The 26,683-nt window shown below is 30.0% G+C and overlaps 3 protein-coding genes across 4 annotated transcripts; 2 read left to right on the top strand and 1 right to left on the bottom strand.

Moving 5' to 3' along the window:
- The first annotated feature begins 6 nt into the window (after positions 1 to 6).
- LOC133036314 (glycine-rich protein A3-like) lies at positions 7 to 1,497 on the top strand. The gene is made up of 3 exons (XM_061112913.1): positions 7 to 207; positions 505 to 827; positions 913 to 1,497. Exons 2-3 carry the CDS (start codon positions 545 to 547, stop codon positions 1,182 to 1,184), a joined length of 555 nt encoding a protein of 184 aa, XP_060968896.1. The 5' UTR covers positions 7 to 207; positions 505 to 544; the 3' UTR covers positions 1,185 to 1,497.
- A 1,745-nt stretch (positions 1,498 to 3,242) lies between these two features.
- Positions 3,243 to 7,342, top strand: LOC115709152 (ABC transporter E family member 2). Of its 2 annotated transcripts, XM_030637186.2 has the most exons (13): positions 3,243 to 3,431; positions 3,522 to 3,630; positions 3,737 to 3,822; positions 3,925 to 4,022; positions 4,115 to 4,232; positions 4,321 to 4,410; positions 4,568 to 4,872; positions 4,957 to 5,152; positions 5,235 to 5,420; positions 5,536 to 5,805; positions 6,341 to 6,586; positions 6,679 to 6,816; positions 6,918 to 7,342. In XM_030637186.2, exons 2-12 carry the CDS (start codon positions 3,528 to 3,530, stop codon positions 6,796 to 6,798), a joined length of 1,818 nt encoding a protein of 605 aa, XP_030493046.1. In that variant the 5' UTR covers positions 3,243 to 3,431; positions 3,522 to 3,527; the 3' UTR covers positions 6,799 to 6,816; positions 6,918 to 7,342. The 2 variants fall into 2 exon arrangements, with proteins under 2 accessions (XP_030493046.1, XP_030493045.1); XM_030637185.2 differs by having other exon boundaries at positions 6,679 to 7,342.
- A 256-nt stretch (positions 7,343 to 7,598) lies between these two features.
- On the bottom strand, positions 7,599 to 12,014 carry LOC115709150 (arabinosyltransferase XEG113). The gene is made up of 12 exons (XM_030637184.2): positions 11,513 to 12,014; positions 11,139 to 11,423; positions 10,851 to 11,056; positions 10,638 to 10,743; positions 9,840 to 10,096; positions 9,611 to 9,746; positions 9,290 to 9,384; positions 9,145 to 9,198; positions 8,625 to 8,738; positions 8,440 to 8,535; positions 8,233 to 8,349; positions 7,599 to 8,155 (listed from the first exon to the last, which is right to left on the bottom strand). The coding sequence occupies exons 1-12, from the start codon at positions 11,685 to 11,687 to the stop codon at positions 7,901 to 7,903; spliced, it is 1,896 nt and encodes a 631-aa protein (XP_030493044.2). The 5' UTR covers positions 11,688 to 12,014; the 3' UTR covers positions 7,599 to 7,900.
- Positions 12,015 to 26,683: the final 14,669 nt, after the last annotated feature.

Here is a 26,683-nt window from a genome sequence, read left to right as displayed (position 1 = left end):
ATATTAGATTAGATTAGATTAGATGATGATGCGTTTATATAACGCGTCGTTTACGCGTTATGAGTAACGCGTCTAAGGAATATGAATATCTCTCTTTGTCTTTTCTGTATATAAATACTTCTCTCTCTCTTTCTATTCCTTCATTAGATATTATCTGGTTCGACTCTCAAAGACTTTTTCCATATCCAATTACATCGTCCTCTAAAGGTAAAATCTTTGCCCCCTTTTTCTTTTGTTTTATTAGTTTTCTGAATTTTGCTTAGGTTGATGATCATCTTCTGATTTTGTTTATTTTACAACGGTACCTGATCGATCTGTTGCCTTTGCCTTTTCCTTTACCTTTTCCTATGTATAATCTCTTCTAATAATATTGAATTTGTTTATATTAAGTTTTCATTCAACAAGATCTAGTTTTTCGTTTATATTCTTTGGATCTAGTTTAGGGGTTTGGAATTGAGAATCAATTGCATCAACTAATGTATGAACATTGATCTGCATTTACAGTATTAGCTTTAGTTTGTTAAGAAAGAAAGAAAGAAGAAAAATGGGTGGTGGTAAAGATAAACATGAGGAGCATGACAAAGGGCTCCTTGGTCAACTTGGACACATGGTGGGACAGCAAGTAGCAGGTGGACACCATGGCCATGGAGGACATGGATATCCTCCCCAGGGTTACCCTCCAGCCCCTGGTGCATACCCTCCTCAGCATGGTTACCCTCCCCAGGGTTACCCTCCAGCAGGCTACCCTCCCGCCGGCTACCCACCCGCCCCCGGTGGTTACCCACCCGCTGCTTATCCAGGCTCATCTGGTGGTCACCATTCTGGAGGTTAGGCCATGTACCAATTCACCCTCACTATTTAATGTGCATCATCATATTATTACATGTTGGTCTAATTACATTTTGTGTTCAGGGCATGGAGGCATGGGGTCCATGTTAGCTGGTGGTGCGGCCGCAGCAGCAGCCGCTTATGGTGCTCACCATCTTACTCACGGCTCCCACGGTTCACACGGCGGCCACTTCCCACAACCATATGGGGGTGCTCATATGATGCATGGTGGTCATCATGGTGGCAAGTTTAAGCACCATGGTGGAAAGTTCAAGCACGGTAAACATGGCAAATTCGGGAAGCATGGCAAGCACGGCGGCATGTTCGGTGGTGGAAAGTTCAAGAAGTGGAAGTAAACCATTCTGATGTGCCTGAGGCCTAGGCCTGAAAATATGATAATATATAGTGAATATTTTGATGTTTTGATTCTGATTTCCCTGAAATAATCTAATACATAACATTCACATTGGCAGTGCTTGATATGTATTTAGTCTTCTTCTATCTGTGCTGTTTATTTCAAGTTTGGTTGGTTGTTGAGAGACAGTTTGCATATTACAACACAACACCATACTATTTTACTTGCTGACTTGTTAATTTTAGGATCACAACTTCTTGTTTTGTTTCAATTTTTTTATTTATGAATGAACACTACTTGAAATTGTTCCAAAATCATGTGATTCTACTTGACTCGTGCTATATTTTTCTTAAATTTGAGTCAAGCCAATATTTATTGAGAGAAGATGTTGAGAAAGTATTAATGAATAATATATATATATACTAAATCTTCTCTCATCTTTATTTATAATTAAATTATAACTCAAGCTGAGCTATCAAATTTATATATTGAAGATAAATTTGATTTAAGAAAATGATAATTGAGGATATGAAAAAATTCTCGTAGAAAGAAACCCCCCATGTTCAAATTTGTTCGAAAGAAATAAAAAAGTGCTTCATCTAAGAGTTATTACCAAGTACTCCTAGAGATTACTTGGAATTATGAGTCATTGTGTGAAGTTTGTTTATTACTATTCAAAGGACTTAAAGTCAAATGCCAATTGCAATATCAAGCTTGAGAAAGTTAGAACACAAATTTATGCATATCCAAAGAAGCACTAAGAAGTGATTTCATCGCAAAAATGACTGTAAATTACATTGTCTAACCATAAATTTATATTGAGATTGCGTATCGAGATTGCACTATTAATCCCCAAAGAAGCACTAAGAAGTGATTTCATCGCAAAAACGATAGTAAATTACACTGTCCAACCATAGATTTATATTGTGCATAAAGTAAATTAAATAAGACTATTTTGTAAATTTTAATATTTCACATTGTTAGTTTGACAAATTTTACAGCTAAAATTAAAACTATAAAAAGTATGAAAACTAAACAGATAATAACATTAAATAACATAAAAGTAATATCAATCAATTTAGGTTAATAATGAAGATGTTATTTTGTTCAGTACAAAAACTACAAATCTTAATTTTCAATCCATAACATAAACATGTTAAAATAATTCATCAATATATTTTATCATCCATTAAATTAAAATTCTAATTTTTTTTACTCTCATTCCGATTATCATTGGAAGAGTTTAAATAACATCAAAATATACGAGTACTCTCTTAAAATAGGGTGTACTCAAATAATATAATATAAAATATATATGCAAGTATGAAAATAATATAAAAAGGACAAAAAATATAATGGTTTAGTAGGACTCGCATTGGCTAGTCTATTGTTAAAAGAGATCTCTTACTTTGTATTTTATTACCCAAATCAACTCAGCCCTCCTTGAATGAATGGTGCTGGAGCACCTACTTATAAGTAGTAGGCGAATGTTACAAAACTATGATCATAATGAGACAGTTACAAATAATAATAATAAACATACTAATTTGAACTAATTACAAAGATCATACTACATGTAAAGTTTGCTTTAATAACACTTGAATACTTTGACTGTTACTTCTGTTGATTAGTGTGTTCACATATTTTTTTGATTGATACCGCAGTTTTAATAAATATTGTGGGGTCTTTTTTGATACTAGAAAATCCCTATTTTACCTAATATTGCGAGACCCATTTTGCCACTGTGAGTTCTCTATAGTGAAATCCTTCTCACGAGGGAGTGGTGATTTATCCCAATAACACCGACTAAACTTTAGTAAAGAAGTTAAGAAACTCTACATTCACTTCAAACTTAAATTAAACAAAAAATAAATGGTTGATTCCTCTAAAAGAAAACATTAGTTTGTAATTATCCAAGCTTGATTAACAAGGATATCACATTTTGAAGCATAATTAAGACAACCCACAACATAAAACATATTTTAATTTTAATTATATAGTATTTTAGTAATTGGGCTGGGCCATATATAAGAGAAAGGCCCAAAAGTGATCTTGACATTGGGCCCTGTGCCAACCAGAAAATACCAGAGAAGAGAAGAGAAGAGAAGAGAAGAGAAACCCTAGATTGGATTGAATTACTCCTTTTTCGATTCTGCTGTGGTTTCTCTCTGTAATCCCATACGCTTCGTCTCTTGCTTACTACTGCCACCGTCTCAGATCCCACGCTCTCTCACTCCATTTAATTCAGGTACCATTTCTCAAATCCAATCTCATCATCTTCATCTGTATTCTGGTTTATATATATATATATATATATAATTTTTGTTTATGTGATTAGAGAGCCATGTCGGATCGGTTGACGCGTATAGCTATAGTAAGCTCGGACAGATGCAAACCCAAAAAGTGTCGTCAGGAATGCAAGAAAAGTTGTCCCGTCGTCAAGACTGGTAATTTAATTTATTTCAATTGAATTGTGTCTTTGTGTGTTCGATGATGATTTTGATAATATGGCCCAAAATCAGTAATCAATAATCAATAAATATATGTATGCAGGCAAATTGTGTATTGAGGTTACAACCGCATCCAAAATTGCTTTCATATCTGAAGAGCTTTGCATTGGTTGTGGTATCTGTGTTAAGGTCTGTGTATATACTATTTTACTTACTGTTCTTTCTATCTTATCGTTTTTTTTATTCTCTAAAGATTTGAGATGTGATAATATGCTATTTGTTTCAATTCAGAAATGCCCATTTGAAGCAATTCAGATTATTAACTTGCCCAAGGATTTGGACAAAGATACAACCCATCGTTATGGCCCCAATACATTTAAACTCCACAGGTTTTTTCTTTTAGCAAATCAATTTCATTTTTTTCTTCATTAATTTCTGTGCATTAAGATTCTTGATGATACTCATTGTGTTTAATTTACAGGTTACCAGTTCCAAGGCCAGGTCAAGTTCTAGGTTTGGTTGGAACTAATGGCATTGGCAAGTCTACTGCTCTTAAAGTTTTGGCTGGAAAACTCAAACCGAATTTGGGGCGTTTCACTGTAATATTTTCTATCACTATATGAACTCTTAGTTTTGCATATGCTTTTTCCTTTCTAACTGTATGTTGGATTTTGTTCTTCGTTCCAGAATCCTCCGGATTGGCAGGAAATCTTGACCTACTTTCGAGGTTCTGAGCTGCAAAATTATTTTACTCGTATACTGGAAGATAATTTGAAGGTATTTTGAACTTTATGTGTAGTTTGTTTATGCTCGAGTAGTGAATTATCATCTCGGTTTTCTTTTCTCCAAAACCTGAAGGTGTCATGTTAGCTAACTTCAAATTCTTGGTTCTAAAAGCATGATTTCTGTGCATGTTTGCTTTCAACCTTTGTAGGCTATTATAAAGCCTCAGTATGTTGATCACATTCCCAAAGCTGTTCAAGGAAACGTAGGTCAAGTGCTTGATCAAAAAGATGAGAGAGACAGGAAGGCCGAACTCTGCAAAGATCTTGATCTAAACCAGGTTATAGACCGTAATGTTGGAGATCTATCTGGTGGAGAGCTTCAGAGATTTGCTATTGCTGTTGTTGCCATACAAAGGGCCGAGATATATATGTTCGACGAACCTTCCAGTTATCTTGATGTGAAACAAAGACTCAAAGCAGCTCAAGTTATCCGATCCTTGCTCAGGGCCGACAGGTTTTATTTCTTTCTTGCTGTAAAATATTTCTCGAAGTCCAAGTATTTTTCAATGCTTTAAACTCTTTTTTTTTCTTTTTCCAGCTATGTAATTGTTGTGGAGCACGACCTGAGCGTCTTAGATTACTTGTCAGACTTCATTTGCTGTTTATACGGGAAACCGGGTGCATATGGAGTTGTTACTCTTCCCTTCTCAGTCAGAGAAGGAATCAACATTTTCTTGGCTGGATTTGTGCCTACAGAAAATCTTCGTTTCCGAGATGAGTCTCTTACATTCAAGGTATAGATTTATAAGCCGTGTCTTGTGTGGATGTGTACTTTTCTGAATCAGTTTAAATTGAAAACTTCGTTTCCTTTTCTAGGTTGCTGAGACTCCACAGGAGAGTGCTGAAGAAATTGAAACATATGCACGATACAAATACCCAACCATGACTAAAACTCAGGGCAATTTCAGACTTCATGTAATGGAGGGTGAATTTACTGATTCTCAGATTGTTGTGATGTTGGGAGAGAATGGTACAGGAAAGACAACATTTATTCGTATGCTGGTATTCTTTCTTTTTCTTATTGCTTGCTTGTGTTCATTGGAGATGTTTTTAAGCTTTCAAATAAATATTTTCTGTTTCATTATTTCAAATTGTGATACACTGTTTCAATCTGCAGGCTGGTTTGTTGAAGCCTGATGTTATTGGAGATACTGATGTGGAGATACCTGAGTTTAATGTTTCTTACAAGCCCCAGAAAATCAGTCCGAAGTTTCAGTCTACTGTCAGGCACCTGCTACATCAAAAGATACGCGATTCGTACACTCATCCCCAATTTATGTCAGATGTGATGAAACCTCTTCTTATAGAACAATTGATGGATCAAGAAGTTGTAAATCTTTCTGGAGGAGAGCTTCAGAGAGTTGCACTTTGTCTATGCCTTGGAAAGGTAATTGTTGAAATTCCATTATATTACCATGATGCTAGGTGTATTATAATTTATAATTTTTGCACACTCTATTTCATCTCACAAGTACAGTGAAGTAGCTTAGGGTCAATTTTAGGACTGCAGCCCTAACCAAATCCATCAATTCTTTGAAGAAAATGTATCTTGTAGTTAATTATGGTGTGGCTAGCCTGAGGAATTAGTTTGTGTTCTGTTTGATAAACTAATGCCTTAGAATTTTCAGAGTTTGAATTTTAAACCCATTAAGAGCATGTTGTCACATTTGGAATCATCTATAAAGTATACATCTAAAACCTGCGAGAGTAGAAACATAACCTCGGCATGTTAATGATCTTGGAAGCCTTCATTTGTTGCTTTAATATGTGTCATTCTTCATTTATGCTTTTTCATCTTGAAGTATAGTAAGTTTATTTTTGTGCTCATTAGCACACTAATGGGAAAATAGTCATGAATCGTTTCGAAGGGTTTATAATGCTTTTGACATTATCTAATGCAAGTTTTTCTTGGATTGATGCAGCCAGCTGACATTTATCTAATCGATGAACCCAGTGCTTATCTTGATTCTGAGCAGCGTATTGTTGCTTCAAAGGTCATAAAGAGGTTTATCCTCCATGCGAAGAAAACTGCTTTTGTGGTTGAGCATGATTTCATTATGGCAACTTATCTGGCAGATAGAGTCATTGTGTACGAGGGGAATCCTTCGATTGACTGTACTGCTAATGCTCCCCAATCATTGTTGACTGGGATGAATCTATTCTTATCTGTAAGATTTCTTTTCCAACTTTATTTCTTTGATTCCTCTCTTTTTGGGAAGGATCGAACTTATTGCTAAAGTTATATGTTTGATTCTTGTAGCATCTGGATATCACATTTAGACGCGACCCAACCAATTTCCGCCCAAGAATCAACAAGCTGGACTCAACTAAGGATAGAGAGCAGAAGCATGCCGGGTCCTACTATTACTTGGATGACTAGAAGATACTCTTGGGACGGGTGTGTATAATTAATTATTCACTTATCATTTTTCCTCTAAGAATATTTAAGGGCCATCTCCTTGTTTGGTGACTTGTTTTGGGGTGGGAGTGGTTCTGCAGTTGCTTTGCTTATTCAACAAGATAGTGATATTATGAGCCTGATCGTGTGGGATCTTATCCATCGTGTTCCGATCAAATACGTTTGACAATTGAGGAGAAAAGACCCTGATGAAGTTGTTTCTGTTTTGCTCTCGAAATGAGCATGTGTGGACGCCTCGCAATTTAGTTATAAGTTTCGGCTGCAAGTACTTGCTTGCTTGCTTGCACTTCTCCAGTTTTGATATGACAATAGGCGAATCAATTGTTTTATACTTCAATTTGCTTTACCATCGAGCCTCCTTGAATAGAGGAACAACATGAACTCAGAGCTTCTATTTTCATTTCAATTTTACTGTAATTTTAGGGTTAATTTTTATTGGGTAGTTGACTTGTTTTGCAGATATTACTCTTAAATTTTTATATAAATTATTGGTTAATTTTGTCAATAATTGTGAAACAAACCCCTAGTGATGTTTTGAATGATTTACATTGTAGCCTACAAGATAAGAAAGGCTAGATATAATAAATCAAACATGTAAGTAAATCTTTCCATATGAATATTAAGTTTCAACAAATGTATCTTTGTATGTGTTTTTCAATCTTCACCCCCAAATGAGTAAAACCCACTCTTCGTAATGAACAAGTTTAGCTAAACACTAGAAAATGGTCCTATTTGACATCTCTATACAATGCTAACAATCATCAGAAAACTGACCCATTAAGCATATTGGCCTTGTATATTTTATTGGAGTAAAAACAAAATAGCGTTACAACAAAAAGAGTGGCCTCATCAAATAAGTTTAGTTAGTTTGTGAAATAAAGGGTAGGAATAATGGGGGAACTCTGCTGTTTTACATGTACAAAAACACCCTCTGATTTGGACTTTGAGAGCAACTAAAGTCTATTATAACCAACCAAAAACCTTGTGCTCATATTTTCTGTGCTATTATTAATTATAAATATCAAAAACTAAAGAATGAGAATGGGAATGAGTCTAAGTGAGGTTAGGTAGGTGGATGATCATCCTGAGGTGTTTGAGGTGGAATTGGCTTCCATCCAGGCTTTTCATCCCAATAAATGTCATAATATATGTGACCTGGTGTATGATCCATCACACAACACCATATCCCAACATATCTCTTCACACGTCTTCTGAATTTCTCTTCCCTCGTCTGATCTGTAAAACCAGCGAACGCATCTTGCATTGTCGAAAATTGAATAACTTTCACATCCTTGAACGGCAATAATGCCATCTTCAGCTGTATTTATACCATATAATGAGTAGAGAGAACATGAAAATTCAAGTTTTAGGTGTATTAAATTAAGAATGTAGTACCGTTTCTTCGTTGGTTCGTTTTGGAAGTTTGAGTACACCCGGTCGGCTTGTTTGATTCAATGCACAACCTTGACTTCCTTCTTCACAAAGTTGAACATCAAGCCATGAATCTTTTACCTATAAAAATGTCAAGTTCAAATCAAAATGGTCATACTAGGAGAAAGAAACAACATAAAGGTATTCAATTCACAATGACCAATGACCAACCTGTTTAGGCAATGATGGGTTCTCAAAGAAAGAGTATTCTCTAATGTCTATCCCGGGACCGAATTCCTCTGGTAGTTCTTTGAGCATTACATTTATCTTCAAAAAAACACAAGCAAGCAAAGGAAATACATGAAAGTTTCGAAAACACAAGCAAGAATTTGAGTGTTTGTTTATTATCACCATACCTCAAAGACATGGTCTAGAGGACAAATAAAAGGTTGCCTAGTCATGGAGCCCTCCAAAACTCCAGGGTGTGAAAACCAAAGCCTATCCAGCCTGCACCATAATGGAGGCATCACCTGAAAAAAAATCAACAGAAACATCATAATCTTACTCTTCACAGTTTTGAAATATAAGAACCGCACAAATATGAAAATCTCGGTTTTATCATAATGCAGAAACATGAAGATCATATGCTATAGCTACATTATGATGCATGTAAACTAATCAATATTGTGCTTCACTTTGAGATGGATAGGAACTACAGTTATTTGGAAATTGGCTTAAGTTGAATCAGAAACTCAATGGAAGCAAAGAAAGAAACTAGACTCAAACTCTACATGGGTGAATATGAACTAACCAATATTGTGCTTAACAATAAAATAGATGAAAAAACAAGCCTTTCAAAAGTAGACGAGCTAAGTGAGAAACTTGATTCAAACGAGAATGAATTTGGACTAGAACATGTAAGTAAAATGGACTCACCAGTGTGCGATTCAAAAGAGAAGCAATTGCAAGAGCTGTCCTTATTTGTTTCATCTGAATTGTTCATTCCATGCATATTGAAAAATGTTATTCATGTATACAACAAATTGCAGAGGTTAGTGGGAGCAATTTAGGAGATGCATACTTGGTAATTAACAAGAGTGAAGTGTGATTCAATAGTATGCTCCCCATCAAGCAATAAGCTCTTAGGAATAGATGGCTTAAATGACAAGAAACCTCCTGCATAAATCGAAAACCAGTCAATCAGCAGAATGTTTCATTGTATCTTTAATTTCAAAACTTAAATATCTAATCTTATGTATTAACATATATGACCCCAACAAGTATATAGCTTATTACTTCTAAAAGGGTTGCATATGATGATAAAATGAACTAGAAAGCTTGAATTATACATCCTAAACTATACAGAAGACAGATATTTGATGCAAGTGTAGGAGAGTTGCACCTGGTGTATCAAAATATTCAGGCGGATCATAGAAGACCATGCCTTCACGTAGTCTATGACGCTTTCCATCTGTGCCCGCATACTGAAATGTTGTATGCACAGCATAGGGCTCCAATCTGAGTTGCTGATACATAGCCTGGCATTTAAGCATTACAATTTAGGACCTAGGACAACCAAAAAGGGATCCTAAAGATGAATTGTGCTGCTTGAATTGAGAGGGTATCCTTACCTGAACAAAATATGTATGTCCACTACAGAATATGCTTGCTGGTAAAATTCCTAGCTTGAGATTTCCATCATAAGCATACACAAGGCCACTTTCTTCATCAACCGATGGTCCTAACCGCTTGTGGACAAGGTCATTAAAACCATTCTGATCCCAAATTTTATCATCAGCTAAAAGCATTTCTTTCCATTCTGCAGCCAATTTTTTCGAAGAGTCTGTTGGCCGCCAGTGGAAAATTCCAATATTGTAGGCAGCCCCAACTGTTTTCGGGAAAACATTATATAGTTAGTACCAAATATAAAAAATCCTTCAAAATGGGATGTTGAAAACTAGGCAGGAACTTAAATACAACACACAGCGGCAGATTAGAAGTAGAAAATGAGTTGTGTGATAGCCAAATCATAAGTCTTTGTTAAATTGAAAGAGAATTCGCATGAACGCCTTGAAAACATGCAACAGCATGATCTGTGGGCATAATTCTTGTGCGCCACTACATTTAAAACACAACCAACATACTCAAGAACTGAGGATAAATGTACATGGACAGCTCTAATATAGACTAAACTAGATACATTGTAAGCAAATTCAACTCAGATTCAAGTTTGTAAGAGCTAAGAAGTACTTGTAAAAGTAAAAAGCAACAATGCTCACTTAGGAATATTATAGCACATTTTATAACACAAGCTTGACATCTAGTATAGGCTTACAATCCTTATAGCTACTACAAGTGAAAAAAAAATGTTAATGAAGAGTGCAAAGTTTTATCTTTTTTCATTTAATCATTTGTTTTTAAAGCTCTACCTTGTTGCCAACGATCAAGGCTATCATCAACAACCGTCGGTACAACTTGATCACTGGAAGTCAAAACATCTGCTTCAGGATAACGGGCAAGATAAGGAAGAGGGTTCTGTTTGAGTAACACAGCAAAATTATAATCATATAGTAGAATTATAAGTATGTATCTAGTTATGTGTCAAGTAAAGGAATTGGAATGGAAAGGAAAAAAGCTTTTACCTTTAACCAAACCATGTCTGTATCACACATGAGCAGCTCAAAACCATAAGGAAGGATGGAATCAATGAGAATAACTTTCTCTCTGCCCATTTTGTGAAATGTGGGTGAACCCCATCCAACATCTACAGTGCTCATATGACTGCCCATGTCAAATACAGGAACCCCTTTCCAATACAAAGCCTCCAACAATTTGGTGTCCATTGCACCTAAAACCAGCAAAATCCACATTGAGGGTAGAGAAAGAGAGTGAATGAATGAGTGAGTGAGTTAAAAGTGAGCTTAGCTTACCAACAAGAAAGTTAGAAACTTGGAGATCTGACAAGTGCTTAGCCCAAGTGAGAATGAAATCCATGAAAGCATAGTTACCAAAGGTGACTATAATGATGTTATCTTTGACCCTTTGCTGAACAAGCTCCTTAGTTAGCCTAAAATGATCCAAAGGTGGCATTTTTTCAGTGTGTGGAGGCTCCCAAATAGGCTTTTGAGGTATGGCTGGAGTGTCCTTGGGCAGCAGTGCATCTTGTTGTACCGGTGGTGGTTGAGAAGAATCTATAGCCACAGGCACAGGAGTAGCTGTATATACACACATATATATATATATATTAATATAGATGAATGAATAGAAGAGAATTGAATTGAATTGAATTGAAAAAGGTACTTACTTGAAAGAGAAATAGAAGAGAATGAAGTGGAATTATTAGGAGAGTAGAGAGCGGAGAAGACGTAGAAAGAGGAGATGAGAACGCCAATGATGACAGTGGCATAGATTGTAACAAACAGAGGCTTAGACTTGGCCGCATCTTCAACCCTGCTTCGCCAACCCAATTCCATTTCCATACTCCCAAATCAAAAAAGATTCAATCTTTACAATTAGAATGGATTTGATGTGATGATTCAGTTTCTGGGTTTTCTTCTTAGCTTAGTTTTGAGAGTTTAGAGCTCCTTTTTGGACTTTCGTAGCTGAACAAAGGAAGGTCAACTTCCACCATTTTCTCTTTCTCTCAAATCAACTTTTGCATCTCATCTAATCTTTCTTTCTAAACTCTAAATCTAAATCTAAATCTAAATTAATAATAATTGTTCTGTAATAATAATAATAATAATAATAATAATAATAATAAGTTAGATTTTCAGACCAAAGCAATAACAAATTTTAAGAAAATAAGATTAAGAAGCAGTTTAGGATCTGTGTTTGTGTTGTTAAGTCATTCATTTGAATCAGTCAAACTAAACAACTCCCTTCTCTCCTCATTTCTTCTTCTTTTTTGGATTTTTTTTATATATTATGGGGTAAATTTTAGCTATATTTTTATTTTAATAAATTACATTAAGAACAAAAATAATAGAATTTATAATAATTATTTTATGCATATCGGCATATAATAAAATAAAAAAGTGATTTTTTTATTTATACATTTTAAAGTTTTTTTTATATATTTTTATGTAATATACAATTTAATTTACGGAATAACTTAAATCATAATTCAATTTAAATTATAATCCATTAAATAATTAAAAATAAAAATTTTGAAAAATAGAAAAAAAAAATAATATATAAAATGATTTCTACAATGTAATTATTACCATAAAAAAATTAATTACTAATAAATTAAAATACCTTTAAATTAGGGACAAATACGATGGATGTGTGTATATATGTATATTTATAATATCCTCAATTTTTAAATAATAAAACAATACAATGTTATTATTATAAGGCAAGTAAGTCTGTCATTTCCATATTCAATTCAATTTAAACTTCATATTTTAATTTCTTTAATTATACATCTCCCCATGCACTTCATACCCACTCTTTTTTTCTTTACTATTTTTTTTCTTTTCACTTAAAAACAAATATAAATATAATCTTGGAAATGCAGCCCATGTATCTTACTATGGTTGATTTAATAATGTTGTTTGTTATTGTTTCAAAATGAAATGTGTTTAATTACAATCTCAATTTCATCCAAAAACAAAATAATGATAATATAAAGTAAGGAATTGCATATTTCATATACATTCATTCATTCATTCATACTTGTCTATGTTGTGAGTTGTGTGGACTGTGGATGATGATAATTGATATATATGATCAAACTTAGTACTAACTAACTATCACCATAATAATCAAATTTACAGCCAAAACATTAAAGTTTTATTTTTATTAAACAAAAATATAGTTTTTCTTCTATTGCAATTTTGTATTAAAAAACATTTGTAATAATATAATAGGATAATATTGCATTATGAAGAAACCGCTACACAAAAACAATAAAATAATTATAAAAATACATACAAATTTTTATAATTTTATTTATAGAAAATACGGTTTTTTATATTTTTATGATGTACTTTTGTTAATTTTTTGTTATGTATATATTATTTTGTTGTTGTTGTTATGTTATTTGTTATTTTCGTGTTGTTTTTATACAACATCGTAAAAGTAAAAATAAAAATGTAAAAACAAAAATAGTACTTAATCTAATTATCGCAAAAGAAAAATGATATTTTCATTTATATGGCCCATAAATGATTAAATGGTCCAAGTTGATAAAAGCTGAAAAGCCCAATGTCAAATTTTCAAGCTGATTTGGGCTGAGCCGAGCCCATTCCATGATAATTTGAATAACTGGGCCCTTTTTAAGTTTAATGTAGGCCATATTTTTATAATGTTTAGATGTTTTGGCCTCCTTGATTTAATTATTGACTTATTCTTAGGTAAGTGATCAAGTAACAATCAAGTCAACAACAATGTATGGAGACACATGTTTGATTAATTCCACTGAATCATAATGTCTGCTTTCTATTTCATCACCAAGTAATACTAATAGTAATAGTAATACATAAACATAATAATTAATTATGTACAAATTAGCTAACTGAAGCTAGGTGTTAAAAAATAAAGATGAGAAAATTACATAAATACCCTTCAAATCAATTACATTTTACTATAATTAATATATAACTTCCTAGTTTCTTATATACCAAACAATTAATTAACGGCATAATGGAAAGGAAAGATGTAAATATTCTTTTTGATTATATCAATTTCTTATTAAAAATCCATCTAACTTATGAATTTCAATTTCAAAGTTAAACGTGCTTGATCTAGTTAGAGTAATCTTTGGATAGATGACTTGTTGGGAAGTTTCTCAAGTGTGTGAGTGAGGACAAAATATGTTGGAAAGACTCGTGTTAGTTTGTAACCATAATGACGTACCCGTATATACTATGTAAGTATGAAACTACAAAGTTGAAACAGAGATGTTACAGTTTTGAATTGTAAAAACACACCACAAATTTCAGTTTTAGTTTTTAATGGATAAATCCAACTAAACGTGGTGGAGTCATGCATCAACAAAATAAATGTATAATCTAAAACCATTGTTAGACATTATAAATGATAGTCCCCATAAGTTAATGTGTTTGCACATAAAAGTTTTGAAACGCAAGGAGTGAGATTTACTATATTGACATGCATGCATCATAGAAGAAATTAACTTCATTATTTGAAAGTTTAATATAGACTAAATTCTAAGATTCAATTTAGAAGTTTTAAAGATGGATAACCTAATATCTCGTATGCGAAACATATGAGTTTTGGAAACAGAAAAATGATCAGTTTTTATTGGATTGTTTTACATATAATTAGAGTATAAGACTTTGGACTTGAATGCAACATGCATGAAGATTATAATTAATGGTTGAGATAATGGAAGGTTGAGTTGATGTGTGGAGCTTCATTTCCTAAAAGCATGCATGCAAGCATGAATGGTGTTGACTATATAGTAATAATTAATTAATTAATAATCAATATTAATATGTATAGTTCAAATTTAATGTCATGAGGCCGTAAGTGTATATATATATAGATTTGGTTTGCATGCAAGGAAAATGCATTATCATCGCCATTATTCAACTAAAGTAAAGTGAGACTTAAATTCAAGCAGTAATGGTCGATATGTTTATTTAATTAGTTATATATATATTCTCTTCATTAGCCTACCCGCTTTTCAAAATTCATCAAATATATATATATAACACTAAATACCGCACTTAAAATTTTTTATTTATAAAATTCATATATAAATAAAATGATTTTTTCAAGAAACATAATTACTAAATGTTCCTAAAATCTAATCCTATGCTAGATTTGTTACCTACCAGGTCTATCTTGAAATTTAATGAGTCGTAAGAAAAAAAAATAGACTATTATGTTAATTTTTAAAATTAGTGAAAGACAATATATAAATTTAAAAGAGAAATATTATTTTGAATCCCGACTAGCTAAGTGAATCCTAAGCACAACACTAGTTTGCTTATTCTTAAGATCGGACCGAGCCGGTTGAGTATTTGTTGTCTAATATCTTTATATATTAAAAGTGCATATCTAACGGTAATTATTGGTTTAACGATTCTTGGTTTAACGATCCAGGTCAAAGATGTTCTTGCTGCTATTATTTTAAGAACGGGAACAAATGCAACATATATTATAACCTTATTATTATTGTTTCCAATATATTTTTACTGGACATAAAAGTTTAATTTAAATTTATTATTTAAATCTCTCTAAATTAAATATTATTTATTTTTGATTCATTTATTTCCTTCCGAACTCATAATATAATACTTAATATAAAACATAGTATACGTGCATCGCACGTAACAATATACTAGTATATATATAAAAGAGTGATTCATTTATATATATATGGATTCAAGTCTCATTATTAATTAAGCAAGAATGTTGTGTTAAGTAATATCATGTTATTACCACTTAGTTTTTGTATTTGACTTTGGATCGAAGCTCGATCTCTACACATGTACAACTGGCTTTATTTGTGTGTATTTATTAATTAATTAATTAGCTATAGCTACACCTATAATAATTAAGAATATTACGTATACCTATTTCTTAATTATTAATTGATACATATGGATCGATGCATACTATATATTACTCCTCAATGGAATTTGAGGTTTGACCTGTCAAACTGAGAAAGATAGAAAAGCAAAGAGAAAACAAGTAAACAATCTTTTCGATCGATCAAAGAAAAAGTCAGCCCTAATAATGAAGCTAATTAATATTTATACTAAGTCGACTATGTAATAACAAGACAATTTTAACTGAAACATAAAATACCAATTACAACAATCTAACATATTGCTGGACAAGATGAACATATATATATATATAATCTCTCATGAAAAACATAACTCTTCTTCTCAAAAAAAAAATACTACTAGCTAGTGTATATATATAAAAAAATATTAATATATAAGAAGTGATTAGTTAATGTGTATGTACGTGCACATGTACTTGATCAATAAAATGAAAGCACGTGTACAAATTATATATGTATTTATAAATTAGTTTATATACAGATGACTCACTAATTAATTCCCAATCCCAACTAAATTAATAATTAATTATTTGAATTAGAAGGTCAAAACATATTTATAATTAGTTGTTTTGTTGTTGGAAACAAATAGTCAAAAACCAGAGACTGACCCTTATCAAGGTCGACCTCAGACCATTTCTAAGTTTTAGTAGTTTTAGCACGATCACTACTGTACGTATGTACTATATATATTATATAAATAATAATAATAATAATTAATTATTAAGTTGCAAACGTAATAATTAAATGCTTGTCATTTTGTGTTTTCGAAAATACTACAAAAACGATTTTTAAAAATTATCATCAAATAATTCCTCTCTCACCTCATCCAGCTAATTTAACAACAATATTATATAACATATTTTTCTTTTTCTTTTTTTAAAAAAAAAAAAGTCAAATATATATACATTTGTTGTGTTTGGTTACAAGTGATCTCTCTCTCTCTCTCTAGTTAGCTAGCTTGCTATTTTTCTCATATTATTTATTTTAATTTCTACACTTACATATATACATAGGGAAGCTAGCCTTTGTATATAATTTCATTAATTAATCAATGGATATATTAATTTGTAAACATTTTTATATTTGTGGGGATTATGGATATATATTAGTTAAGGTTTATCGTAAAAAATATTACTTGTAATTAAATATAAAGAAGTTGTGACTAATTATACATTATTATTCTTGTATATTATGACTAAAATTAAAGTTCGTATTTAAATGTATTAATTACAACAATTACAATTTATTATAACTAAATATATTTTTAATTACAATACGATTAAAATTAAATTTATAACAACTTGTATATAAATATTATATTTTATTAATTAAAAATAATTTTTTGTGTGATTAAAATTAAAAATTATTACTGAATATAATTTTTTATTTGTAGTGAGTGTTTTATCATAATAAAAATAGTTAATATTGATTATTTAATTAATATTGAAAGAGTAAATAAAGCAATGTGGTGGTAGCTATTAATTAGTTGATTGATTATATAATTTGAGTATTGCTATTAGATATCAGTTGTACCTAGCACTTTCTCGATATATCGCGTTGCGATTGGTTAGCGATACTCCCTAAAAACTATTATATTAAATTATATGAAACCCGATACTTAGTTAGACCAATAGCGATATTAACACATAGAAGGATGCTAGTACTCTTTAGCATTTCTCATATAATATTATTAGAGAGAGAGAGAGAGAGAGCATGGAGTTTGGAAACAGCCACGCCTTATCTGTAAAGTCAATAATTAATATTTAGAAAGTGAAAGTGAGTGTGTTTTAATTAATTAATACGTAATAATTAATTACACACATATAATTAACTAATAATTACATATGTTATAGCATGCATGAACCAAATAATATATATGTGTTATAATTGCATTTGCATGGGGTGATTGGGTTGGGTGTTGGGGACCATTTGTTTTGTATTTTGTATATATTACAAAAAGGATCGTCATCATCACCATCTTTTTTTTTTTGTATATATTTTTAGCTTTTTAAAGCTTTATTTAAAATTAAAAAGGTAGCTTTGAAGGAGTAATAAGTTAAGACTTGGAAAGTGAGTCGAACTGGAACACAAAAATAACATATATATATTTGTGGCTGGCACTGCCACTGTCACATTGATTCAACATTATATATATATTGACGTACGTAATAATATTAATAATTAATTAATTAAAACCACATGCATATTATTATTTCATATAGGAATTAAAATGAAAATGATTGACCCTATCATATCACCAAAAGGTTTAGACTTATCTGAATTCAAATTCAATTCAATATTAGGAAATGGGAATAAGGAATATATAAGAAATAATTAAACTCTTTTTAAATTAATATTTACATTATAAAAAAGTGGTTTTTTGCTAAACTAGGACGGGCTCTGGTTTTGGTTTTGGTTTTGGTTTTGGTTTTGGGTTTGGGCCCATAGAATATTATATATAAGAAATCCACTGCCAGTTGCATATTATATACTATCACATGTTTGACATATATAAATATATATGCATTAATTGAGGGATCTACTTGCTTCTATTTCCAAATTCCAAGTACTATATAGTACGTATTACTACTGTTTATATATAAATATATTATACAAGATGATCAGGATTAATTAGCTTTATTAATTAATTATACCCCATGTCTACCGGAAAACCATAATTTCTTCCATCAAAACATACAAATTTAATTAATTAATTAACTTAATCCCTCTCAAATTCTCATTATATATATACAAATATATAGTATATGTCTCCTATAGGCTATAGCTATAGGTTGTTTACATATATATAACGTGTGAATGATTCATTATATATAAGTACGTTAAGGTACAAAACTAAGCTAAATTTTATGGGTAATGCAATGCTCTTACACGTGACTATGTTAATTTTTTTTCAAGTATTACAAGGTAAAGTATTGGGCCTTTTTTGAATTGGGTTCTTTTAAATAGTAATTGAGGAATATATTTTTTTTATCTATTAATAAAAAATATTCTCATATTATATTTCATTAAAATATACTTACTTTTGTGAAGGTTACTTAATATATCCTCATCCTTTATTTAGATTTAGCATATAATTTTTATTAACTTAAGGGGTATAATAGAGACATCATCTATAAAAATGAGTATATCTCAAAAAATATGGAAATAAAAATAAAAATAAAAACATATAAAGTGGATATATACAATATAATTTCTTTTTTTTATAAGGGTTGATTGAGTTTTTCGATAACTAATTTAATAAATATAATTACCAATAGTAAAATTTGTTTGGAAGATGAGATTTTTTACCTGATTTGAACGTAATGAGACATTAGTCGAGAAGTTACTTAAATTTATGTTAAAGGTTACAACTATATATGGTGAATTGCATGAAAATTTTGGGAGAGTTGTCTCTAATTTCAAAATCGTGATTGTGAAGATAACAATGAGAGTTTAGAACCGATCGATGCAAAGTGACTAAAATATAGTGAAGCGTCTGTTATAAATTGATGCAAAAATTCTTCACCAGTCAATTATGTCGTGTTGACCAACACAAAAATTTCAGTTTGTAGATATTAATGGGTTATTATTAACTACATATATATAAATATATAGCATATATTTATTTATTCAAATTAAGTATATACATATGTTTGAATGATTCATGATCAGCAAAATGTACACCTATATATCCTTTTATATGTATATAGTAAAAAAAAGCAAATTAAGGCATATCTATTAGAATCCTCAGCAGTCAAATTAACCAAACAACGTCCTTTAAATTTGATTCTATTATTTGTATACATATATAGCTTTTTGAACGATATGATCATGACTGGTCAATATATATATATATATATGCACGTACATACGTAAATAAAATAAAATTACATTTATATATGTTGTTACTGGGGAAGGAATTTATACGATCTTTCAACAAATATATAACCTATAATAATTCCAATTTTTGCAAATATGCATCGTCCAATTCCAACAACTATTTTTCTTTTTTCGAAAAAGAAACTTCATATATATACGCTTATATATATACTAGTAAAAAGTTACGTGCGAGGCACGTATACTAAATTTTATGCTAGTTTTTTTTCTACGTTATTAAAAAGTGATACAATTAAAAATTAAAAAAATATATATTATTAGTTATTAGGTTCAACATCATTACTCTGTGTTCATTTTTAAGGAAAAAAAATATATTTATGAAATAATAATTTGTTGCAACGCGTGTACAAGCAAAATTCGGAAAATATAGCATTTATTAGTAGAGTATTGACAATTTTAACAATAAATTAACTGATTGTATACTTTTTGGTCTGCTAACATTAAGTATTTGATATTTGAGTGGTGAACTCTTATTTGTCCGCTTTTCAAATTTTTCTAACACTCTCATTTTATTCTTCCAACTTTCTGTAATTGGAGTGATGTCCTTAATTGTTGTATATAGTGTAGTCATTTATTCACTTGTTTTCAAATAAAACAATAGATATACAAAATAAAAAATATAATTAAGCTCATATTAAAATTAATCTCACCTTTCAATATAGTGAAAGATTTTTAAATTGATTCATTCTAATAATTGTGACAGACTTAACGAATAATAATATTATGTTACCTAATAACAAAATAGGAATCCACCAAACAACATTATCAAAATTTATTCCAAGTATAATTATATAAATCTATTACTCATTGAAGTCTATTAGAAACTCTAAAAAACTCACAATACAAAATTTCACATCAAAAATCTAAAAATGATCAACTATGTAGCAGTAATGATAATACAATAACTAAAATTGCCTAGTCATATACAGTCTTAAAACTTAAAAGAGTGACATTATTCATTCAAGTTTCGACTAAGTGTTTCTGAGTTTGAGTTATAATATTGTGTCCTATGTTTATGTCCAAATATTGTGTGTGTCTGGCTAGTCTAGTGAAGAAGATTAAAGTTTTGATTCTCAATAAATAGAATGAATATAAGTGTATACTTTGTATTAGGTCATTATTGTGTCATTTTTAAGTTAATGTCTCAACTTGAAAATAATTCATTTAATAAACGGAATAGATGAGTCAATCTAAAAATATTTTTCTACCTTAATAAGTAGAGCTATAGAAAACAAGCTTGGTAACTTTTTGAGTGTTAAAAAATTGTAAATGGTTATAAATTTAGAGCCAAAATTGAGGTTTATGTATATACTGACAACTCAGGTTCACATTTCAAGTTCTGTAATATTAACAAAAATTTAACGTACACATAACACATGAATATGACTTTCTGCCCGAAACCAAAAGATGATTAGAAAATAGAAGCACCGCTAGAACTTTCCTTTGTTTGAAGTAATAATATAGTAACTAATATCTTTTATTACATATTAATAATTAATTCAAGATGAACTTTCTAAAGTATTTTTGAAACATCGTGGGATATATAAATGCAATACTTTTATATAATAGCATGTAGTATGTTGTCTTCATTAGTATTTTTTCAAATTTTAATATGAAAATTAAAATTATAAAATATAGCTTAAGAAATTATAACTAAGGTTATAAACTGGTAAAGGTTGTGTTGGAGGCTAGCGTTTTTGCTCTAGAGAGAGAAATTTGTTAGATTAAATTTTGGTAGGATTATTTAACTAAAATTAATCAATTATAATTAACGTTTTCTAATTAGAATATTGTGTCAAATATTAGAATATTCTGTTAACATTTTGGCAGAAAAATAAATAATAATATTAAACCAAGAATTCTGTTACATAGCCACATTTTATATAAAAAAATAAAATATTTAAAAAAAGGCACTCAATAATTTCTCATAAACCAAGAATTCGTTTATGTAGCCACATTTTATATATTCAGATTTAGATGTGGAGGCAAACAATTATAACCTGATCGAGCCAAAAAAAAATAGAAAAATTCTTTAGCAATATATATATAATATATAAAGCAAAAACTCAATTGTATTTTTTTAGATTTAATGAGATTTATTTTATTATATATAAATAAAAAGTGATCCATGAATTTCTCATAAACTAACCAAGAATTCGGTGATATAGGCACACTTTATATAGAATAGACACGAGTGTTATTAATTTAAAGAAAATATCTTGAAGAAATCATGATAATATAATTGCCAATTGGTCATAAATTATTTTAAAAGAAAAAATTGATGTTAGAATCATAAAGCAAACACGTTTTAAAATTGTGAAAAGTTAACAAAAAGAAGGAAAAAAAATTATGTCTAAAGTATTAATAATTGAAGAAAATATATTTGTATAAAAATTTTAAAAAAGAAAAATAAGAGTAATCATAATGATTAGATCGATTTTAATTTTTTTTGCTTCAGTAGACAAAATAGTATATATAATAGTCGTATTTTATACTTTTTATTTTATTTGAGTCCGCATATAATTAGATTGTCTATTTTTTGTTGATAGTTTATCTATGATATTATTGATAAAGTTGTGGTGTTCCAGCAAGTATTTATTTTTCATACAATAATTAAAGTAGTCTTGGATTAAATTTCTAATATTAGTAAAGCCATAAAAATTAAAGGAAGCTAAATAGTTTAAAACATTCTAATAATTAGTAAATTGACTAAATTCATTCATACTCTGTAATATTGTATATGACATACTTTTTTTATTATTGGCAATTAACTACAACACTTTCATCATATACAAAACAAAAACATAAAAATATAAAAAGTGTTTAGCTTACACGAACTCAAATAGATTACCCATATTGTGTTGATGCTTTCATTGATAATTGTTAATTGAAGAAGGAAAGACAATGTAGATGAAAGCATAAGACCAAGCAAAGAGAATGACCCACATAACTGAATTTCCTGTGACCAACTCCCTTATCCAATATAAAAAAAGACCTTACATCATAAGTCTGTGAATATAAGCAGTACAAAGTTTTTTATTCAATTTATTTATAAAATAACATAAATTATCTCAAAGTCACCAAGATGGTTCAGCACTTAATAAATATAATTTCATGGTTCACTGAAAGTAGAAACTCATTAATTATTAGAAATCAACAACTACATCTTCATCAAATTATCATAATTGAGCTTGTTATATATGTAGATGAAAGAAAATACAGATTAGTTCAAAGTGAACAGTGCAAACTCTAAATCTAATGAATTGAGTAAAATTTTGGTTAGAAATTAATGATGCATTAGGGGTATTGAATATAGATTAGGAGCAGAGCACTAAAACTTCAGTGACTATCGACCAATTCTCTTATTCTCTGTAAATGCATAATAAGTTCATAAAAATTCATGTATAATTGAATGAGATGGATTTATTTATATGTATTTATTCAACATTAGATTTGAAATTCAGACAATTACCTTTTGGTACAGCAGCGCCTTTAAAGCAGCTTGCATAGTCAGATAAAATTTACAATCTTCTTCGTTAACAATTCACTTTTCTTAACCTCTTTATTGGGGGACTTCTATTTGGATTTTTTAACTTTTTCCAAAGACTCTGTCTATAAACAAAAAAAAAAAACAACAATATACAAATATTTTATACCTTTGAATAGTTCAATGGCAAATACATTTACGAACACAAACCAGATAATAATACATTTATATTTGAAAAGGACAATACAAACCAGAAAATAATACAAATATTTTATTCTATTTGCAAACAGTTCCAATACCTCTAAAAAAAAGGCAAATACCTCTAAAGTATCTTTACAACCAGAACACAGACGATTTCTAGATCGTCGCCTTTGTCATCATCATCGAAACCCCATATGGGTCATATCGTCGTTTGTGTATACCTTTGAAATCTAGTTATCAAAATCCCAAATCGTCATCTTCCTCTGTCAACTAAATTGCATTCATTAATAGATATTGAGATTGTTTCAATTTTAATCGGTAGATATTAGGAGTGAAAATTTCAATCGTATATTTTTTTTTCCTTCCCTCCTCAATCACTGCAATTGGGATTGAACATTTCAATCGTAGAAATTTTTTTCTTCCTCCCTCAATAGCTGAAATCAGAATTGAATATCTACCAGTGAAGAAATTGGATTTGTTTTTTCAAAATTTCAATCGAGTGGAGGAATATTTCAATCGTAGAAATTTTTCTCAATCGAGTGGAGGAATTTTTCAATCGTAGAAATATTATTTTTGAATAGAAAACTTTAAAAAAAAATTAATATTCTTGTTAGGGAGATATGTGGCTAACATTATTTTTTTAATTTAAAAAGAGATTATTAATATTTAAAAGATTATTTAATTTTTTAGGTTTAATTATTGAGTTTATTTATTAACGGGAGATCAAACCTAATCGTTAAATTTAACAGAATATTCTTTTAAAAATTTAAGTATAACAGAATATTCTTTTAAAAATTTAAGTATATTCTGTTAAACCAAGAAATGCCGTTAGATAGGCACTTTTAATATATAAAGATATTCCACCATGTACGTATATTACGATTCTATTCATTATTAATTAGTAGTATATATAACTGGTGATCATTTTGTAAAAATAAAAATTATGAGATATATATGCATGCATAGTACTGAAAAATGTACAAAATTCAAAGATTTACATTATTTGTTGTACCCTATCATCAATATATATAATTTTATAAATAAGTACAAAAGGTAATAATATATAGAAGAATTAATCTATAATATTACAAACATATATGTATATCTATCAACAAATTAATAAAATATGATGATCTAATATATGAAGAGGATAGTATCAATTATAAGAAAATTGTTAAAATTGTTAGAGATTTTATAACAATAGAAGAAAATCAAGATTTATTACAACTCTATTGTAAAATAATACAAGGACTAAAATAAGAGATTGATTAAATATATGTTACAATATATATATATACACTATATATATCATATATACACTATATATATCACATATATATATGAAAAGTAGAAGAGAAGATTACAACACATGTAATATAATATAATATATATATATAACAAGAGAATAATATATGTGTATATATATAAATACTCACTCACAACCTTGAGTGTAGATTAGTGGGGATCACCATGACTTGAACAAGGTATTACACCTTTGTCCAAAAGCTTATTTCCCCCTATCTCTAAGCACTAAGGGAACTCTCTAGGAAATAGCTTTGGGAATTATCAAGCCTTAGGGTTTTCTAGCAAAATGCTTTCTTGATAGAAAACTTGACATCTCTTCCAAAATGAGCACCAAAGACCTCCTTTTATAATGTATAGGTGATCACTTAGAATTCAAAATACACAACACTCATTTCTCTCATATAAATGAGTATTAATATAGTTTGTAACAACTATATTTCATACCATTTGAATCCTATCATCAAATTGTGTAACAACCCTTTTATTACACTAATAATGTGTGATCAACACATGAGTTACAAGTGACAACAAATTGTAACTCCTCTCCAAGTTACAACATGTAGGTTACAAAAGTGTAGGTTATAAAATCATAGGTTACACATTTATTTACCATACACTTAATATATATTATTCACATATATTTATCACATTTTAATCTACTTTATTATTATATTATAAAATAATATAACAATCCCCCACTAGATTAAAATGTGTGACACACTTGTAACACACTTGTAACATTTATTTAATCAATCAAAATATTATATCAAAATATAACATTCCCCCACTTTGATTGAATAAATATACACTTTTAAAGAAGTCTTGCTTAGGTGCATTAGGTAAAATGTCTTTCGACTTGAATTTTACCTTAGTGTAGTTACCACAAAGTTTGATGAAATTTTGGTTGCCGTAGCATTGAACCACTATCCCTTTAATACAAACCGGTGATAACACACACACCCTCGCTAATGCTCACTTGAGACCGCATGTCTCGCTCTTGCACCGTTAATGGCCATGTGCAAAATTCCAATTCATGGACTCTCTAGAGAATACTCCCAATTCTCATAAGAGGCGGCACCACCTCTAGTCCATATAGGTGGAGTTTTAGTGTCTCACCACTCGTTAGACACTTCTTAAGCTTAAGTGAGTTTTCTTAAGCTTAAGCTCCATTAAAAAACCTTTTGGTTTTAACCCTCAATTTTACAACATGTACTCATCCATAGATGGGACAATTGAGTACCACATTCACTCTATTGACTTGTTATTACCTATTGAACTTAAGACTAGATTTTTACTAGTGTTAAGATAGGTTACCATCAATGGGCAAAACGCTAAGGGAGTTTAGGTCCCATCCCTCGAAAATTCATGCTTTAATCTTGTACGGAGATTAAGCGATTTGTTATAACCTCTCACTATTGATTCCATGTGAATCATGCATGCCAAAAAATATAGTGTTCACTTTGTGACCACTTTTCTCCTTAAGTACTTAAGCTTTGAAAATTCAATCATAAAAGATTAATTTTCACTCCTCAAATTCTCAATAATTTTGATACCAAGCATATCAAAAATACACTAATTTAGACACCAAATATGTCTAAATTCTCATATTTTAATTTTAGACACCAAGTATGTCTAAACTTTCTCATATTGGAGTATGCACCCCCACATTTTCACATTTCATTATCAAGACAATATCTTGATTTTAAAATATAGAAGACTACTTTGTCTCTATAATTTTATTTTATTTTTTTTTTTAATTTTTTTTTTCCTTCTTGAAATTATTTTTACCAAAACTTTGACACTAAATATGTCAATATTTTCACTTATGCACATAGCCAAACTTGATTTAGAATTTGAATTCAAAATCAAATAAATTAATCAATAATGTCTCAACACATTTTGATTAAATTTGTGGCTCACCCCCACATTTTTACCATAAAGTGTATATAAAATATCACTTTTGTGTATTTTTCTCTTCAAATGACTCTTTAAGGCCACTTTAAAAATACCATTTGACATTTTTAGTTTTCTCAACAAAA

The sequence above is a fragment of the Cannabis sativa genome, chromosome 3 (genome assembly GCF_029168945.1).
Source record: "Cannabis sativa cultivar Pink pepper isolate KNU-18-1 chromosome 3, ASM2916894v1, whole genome shotgun sequence".
In the NCBI taxonomy this organism is placed as follows: domain Eukaryota; kingdom Viridiplantae; phylum Streptophyta; class Magnoliopsida; order Rosales; family Cannabaceae; genus Cannabis; species Cannabis sativa.
Note: the sequence above shows the minus strand (reverse complement) of the source record. Positions and strands in the feature narration are given on the sequence as shown.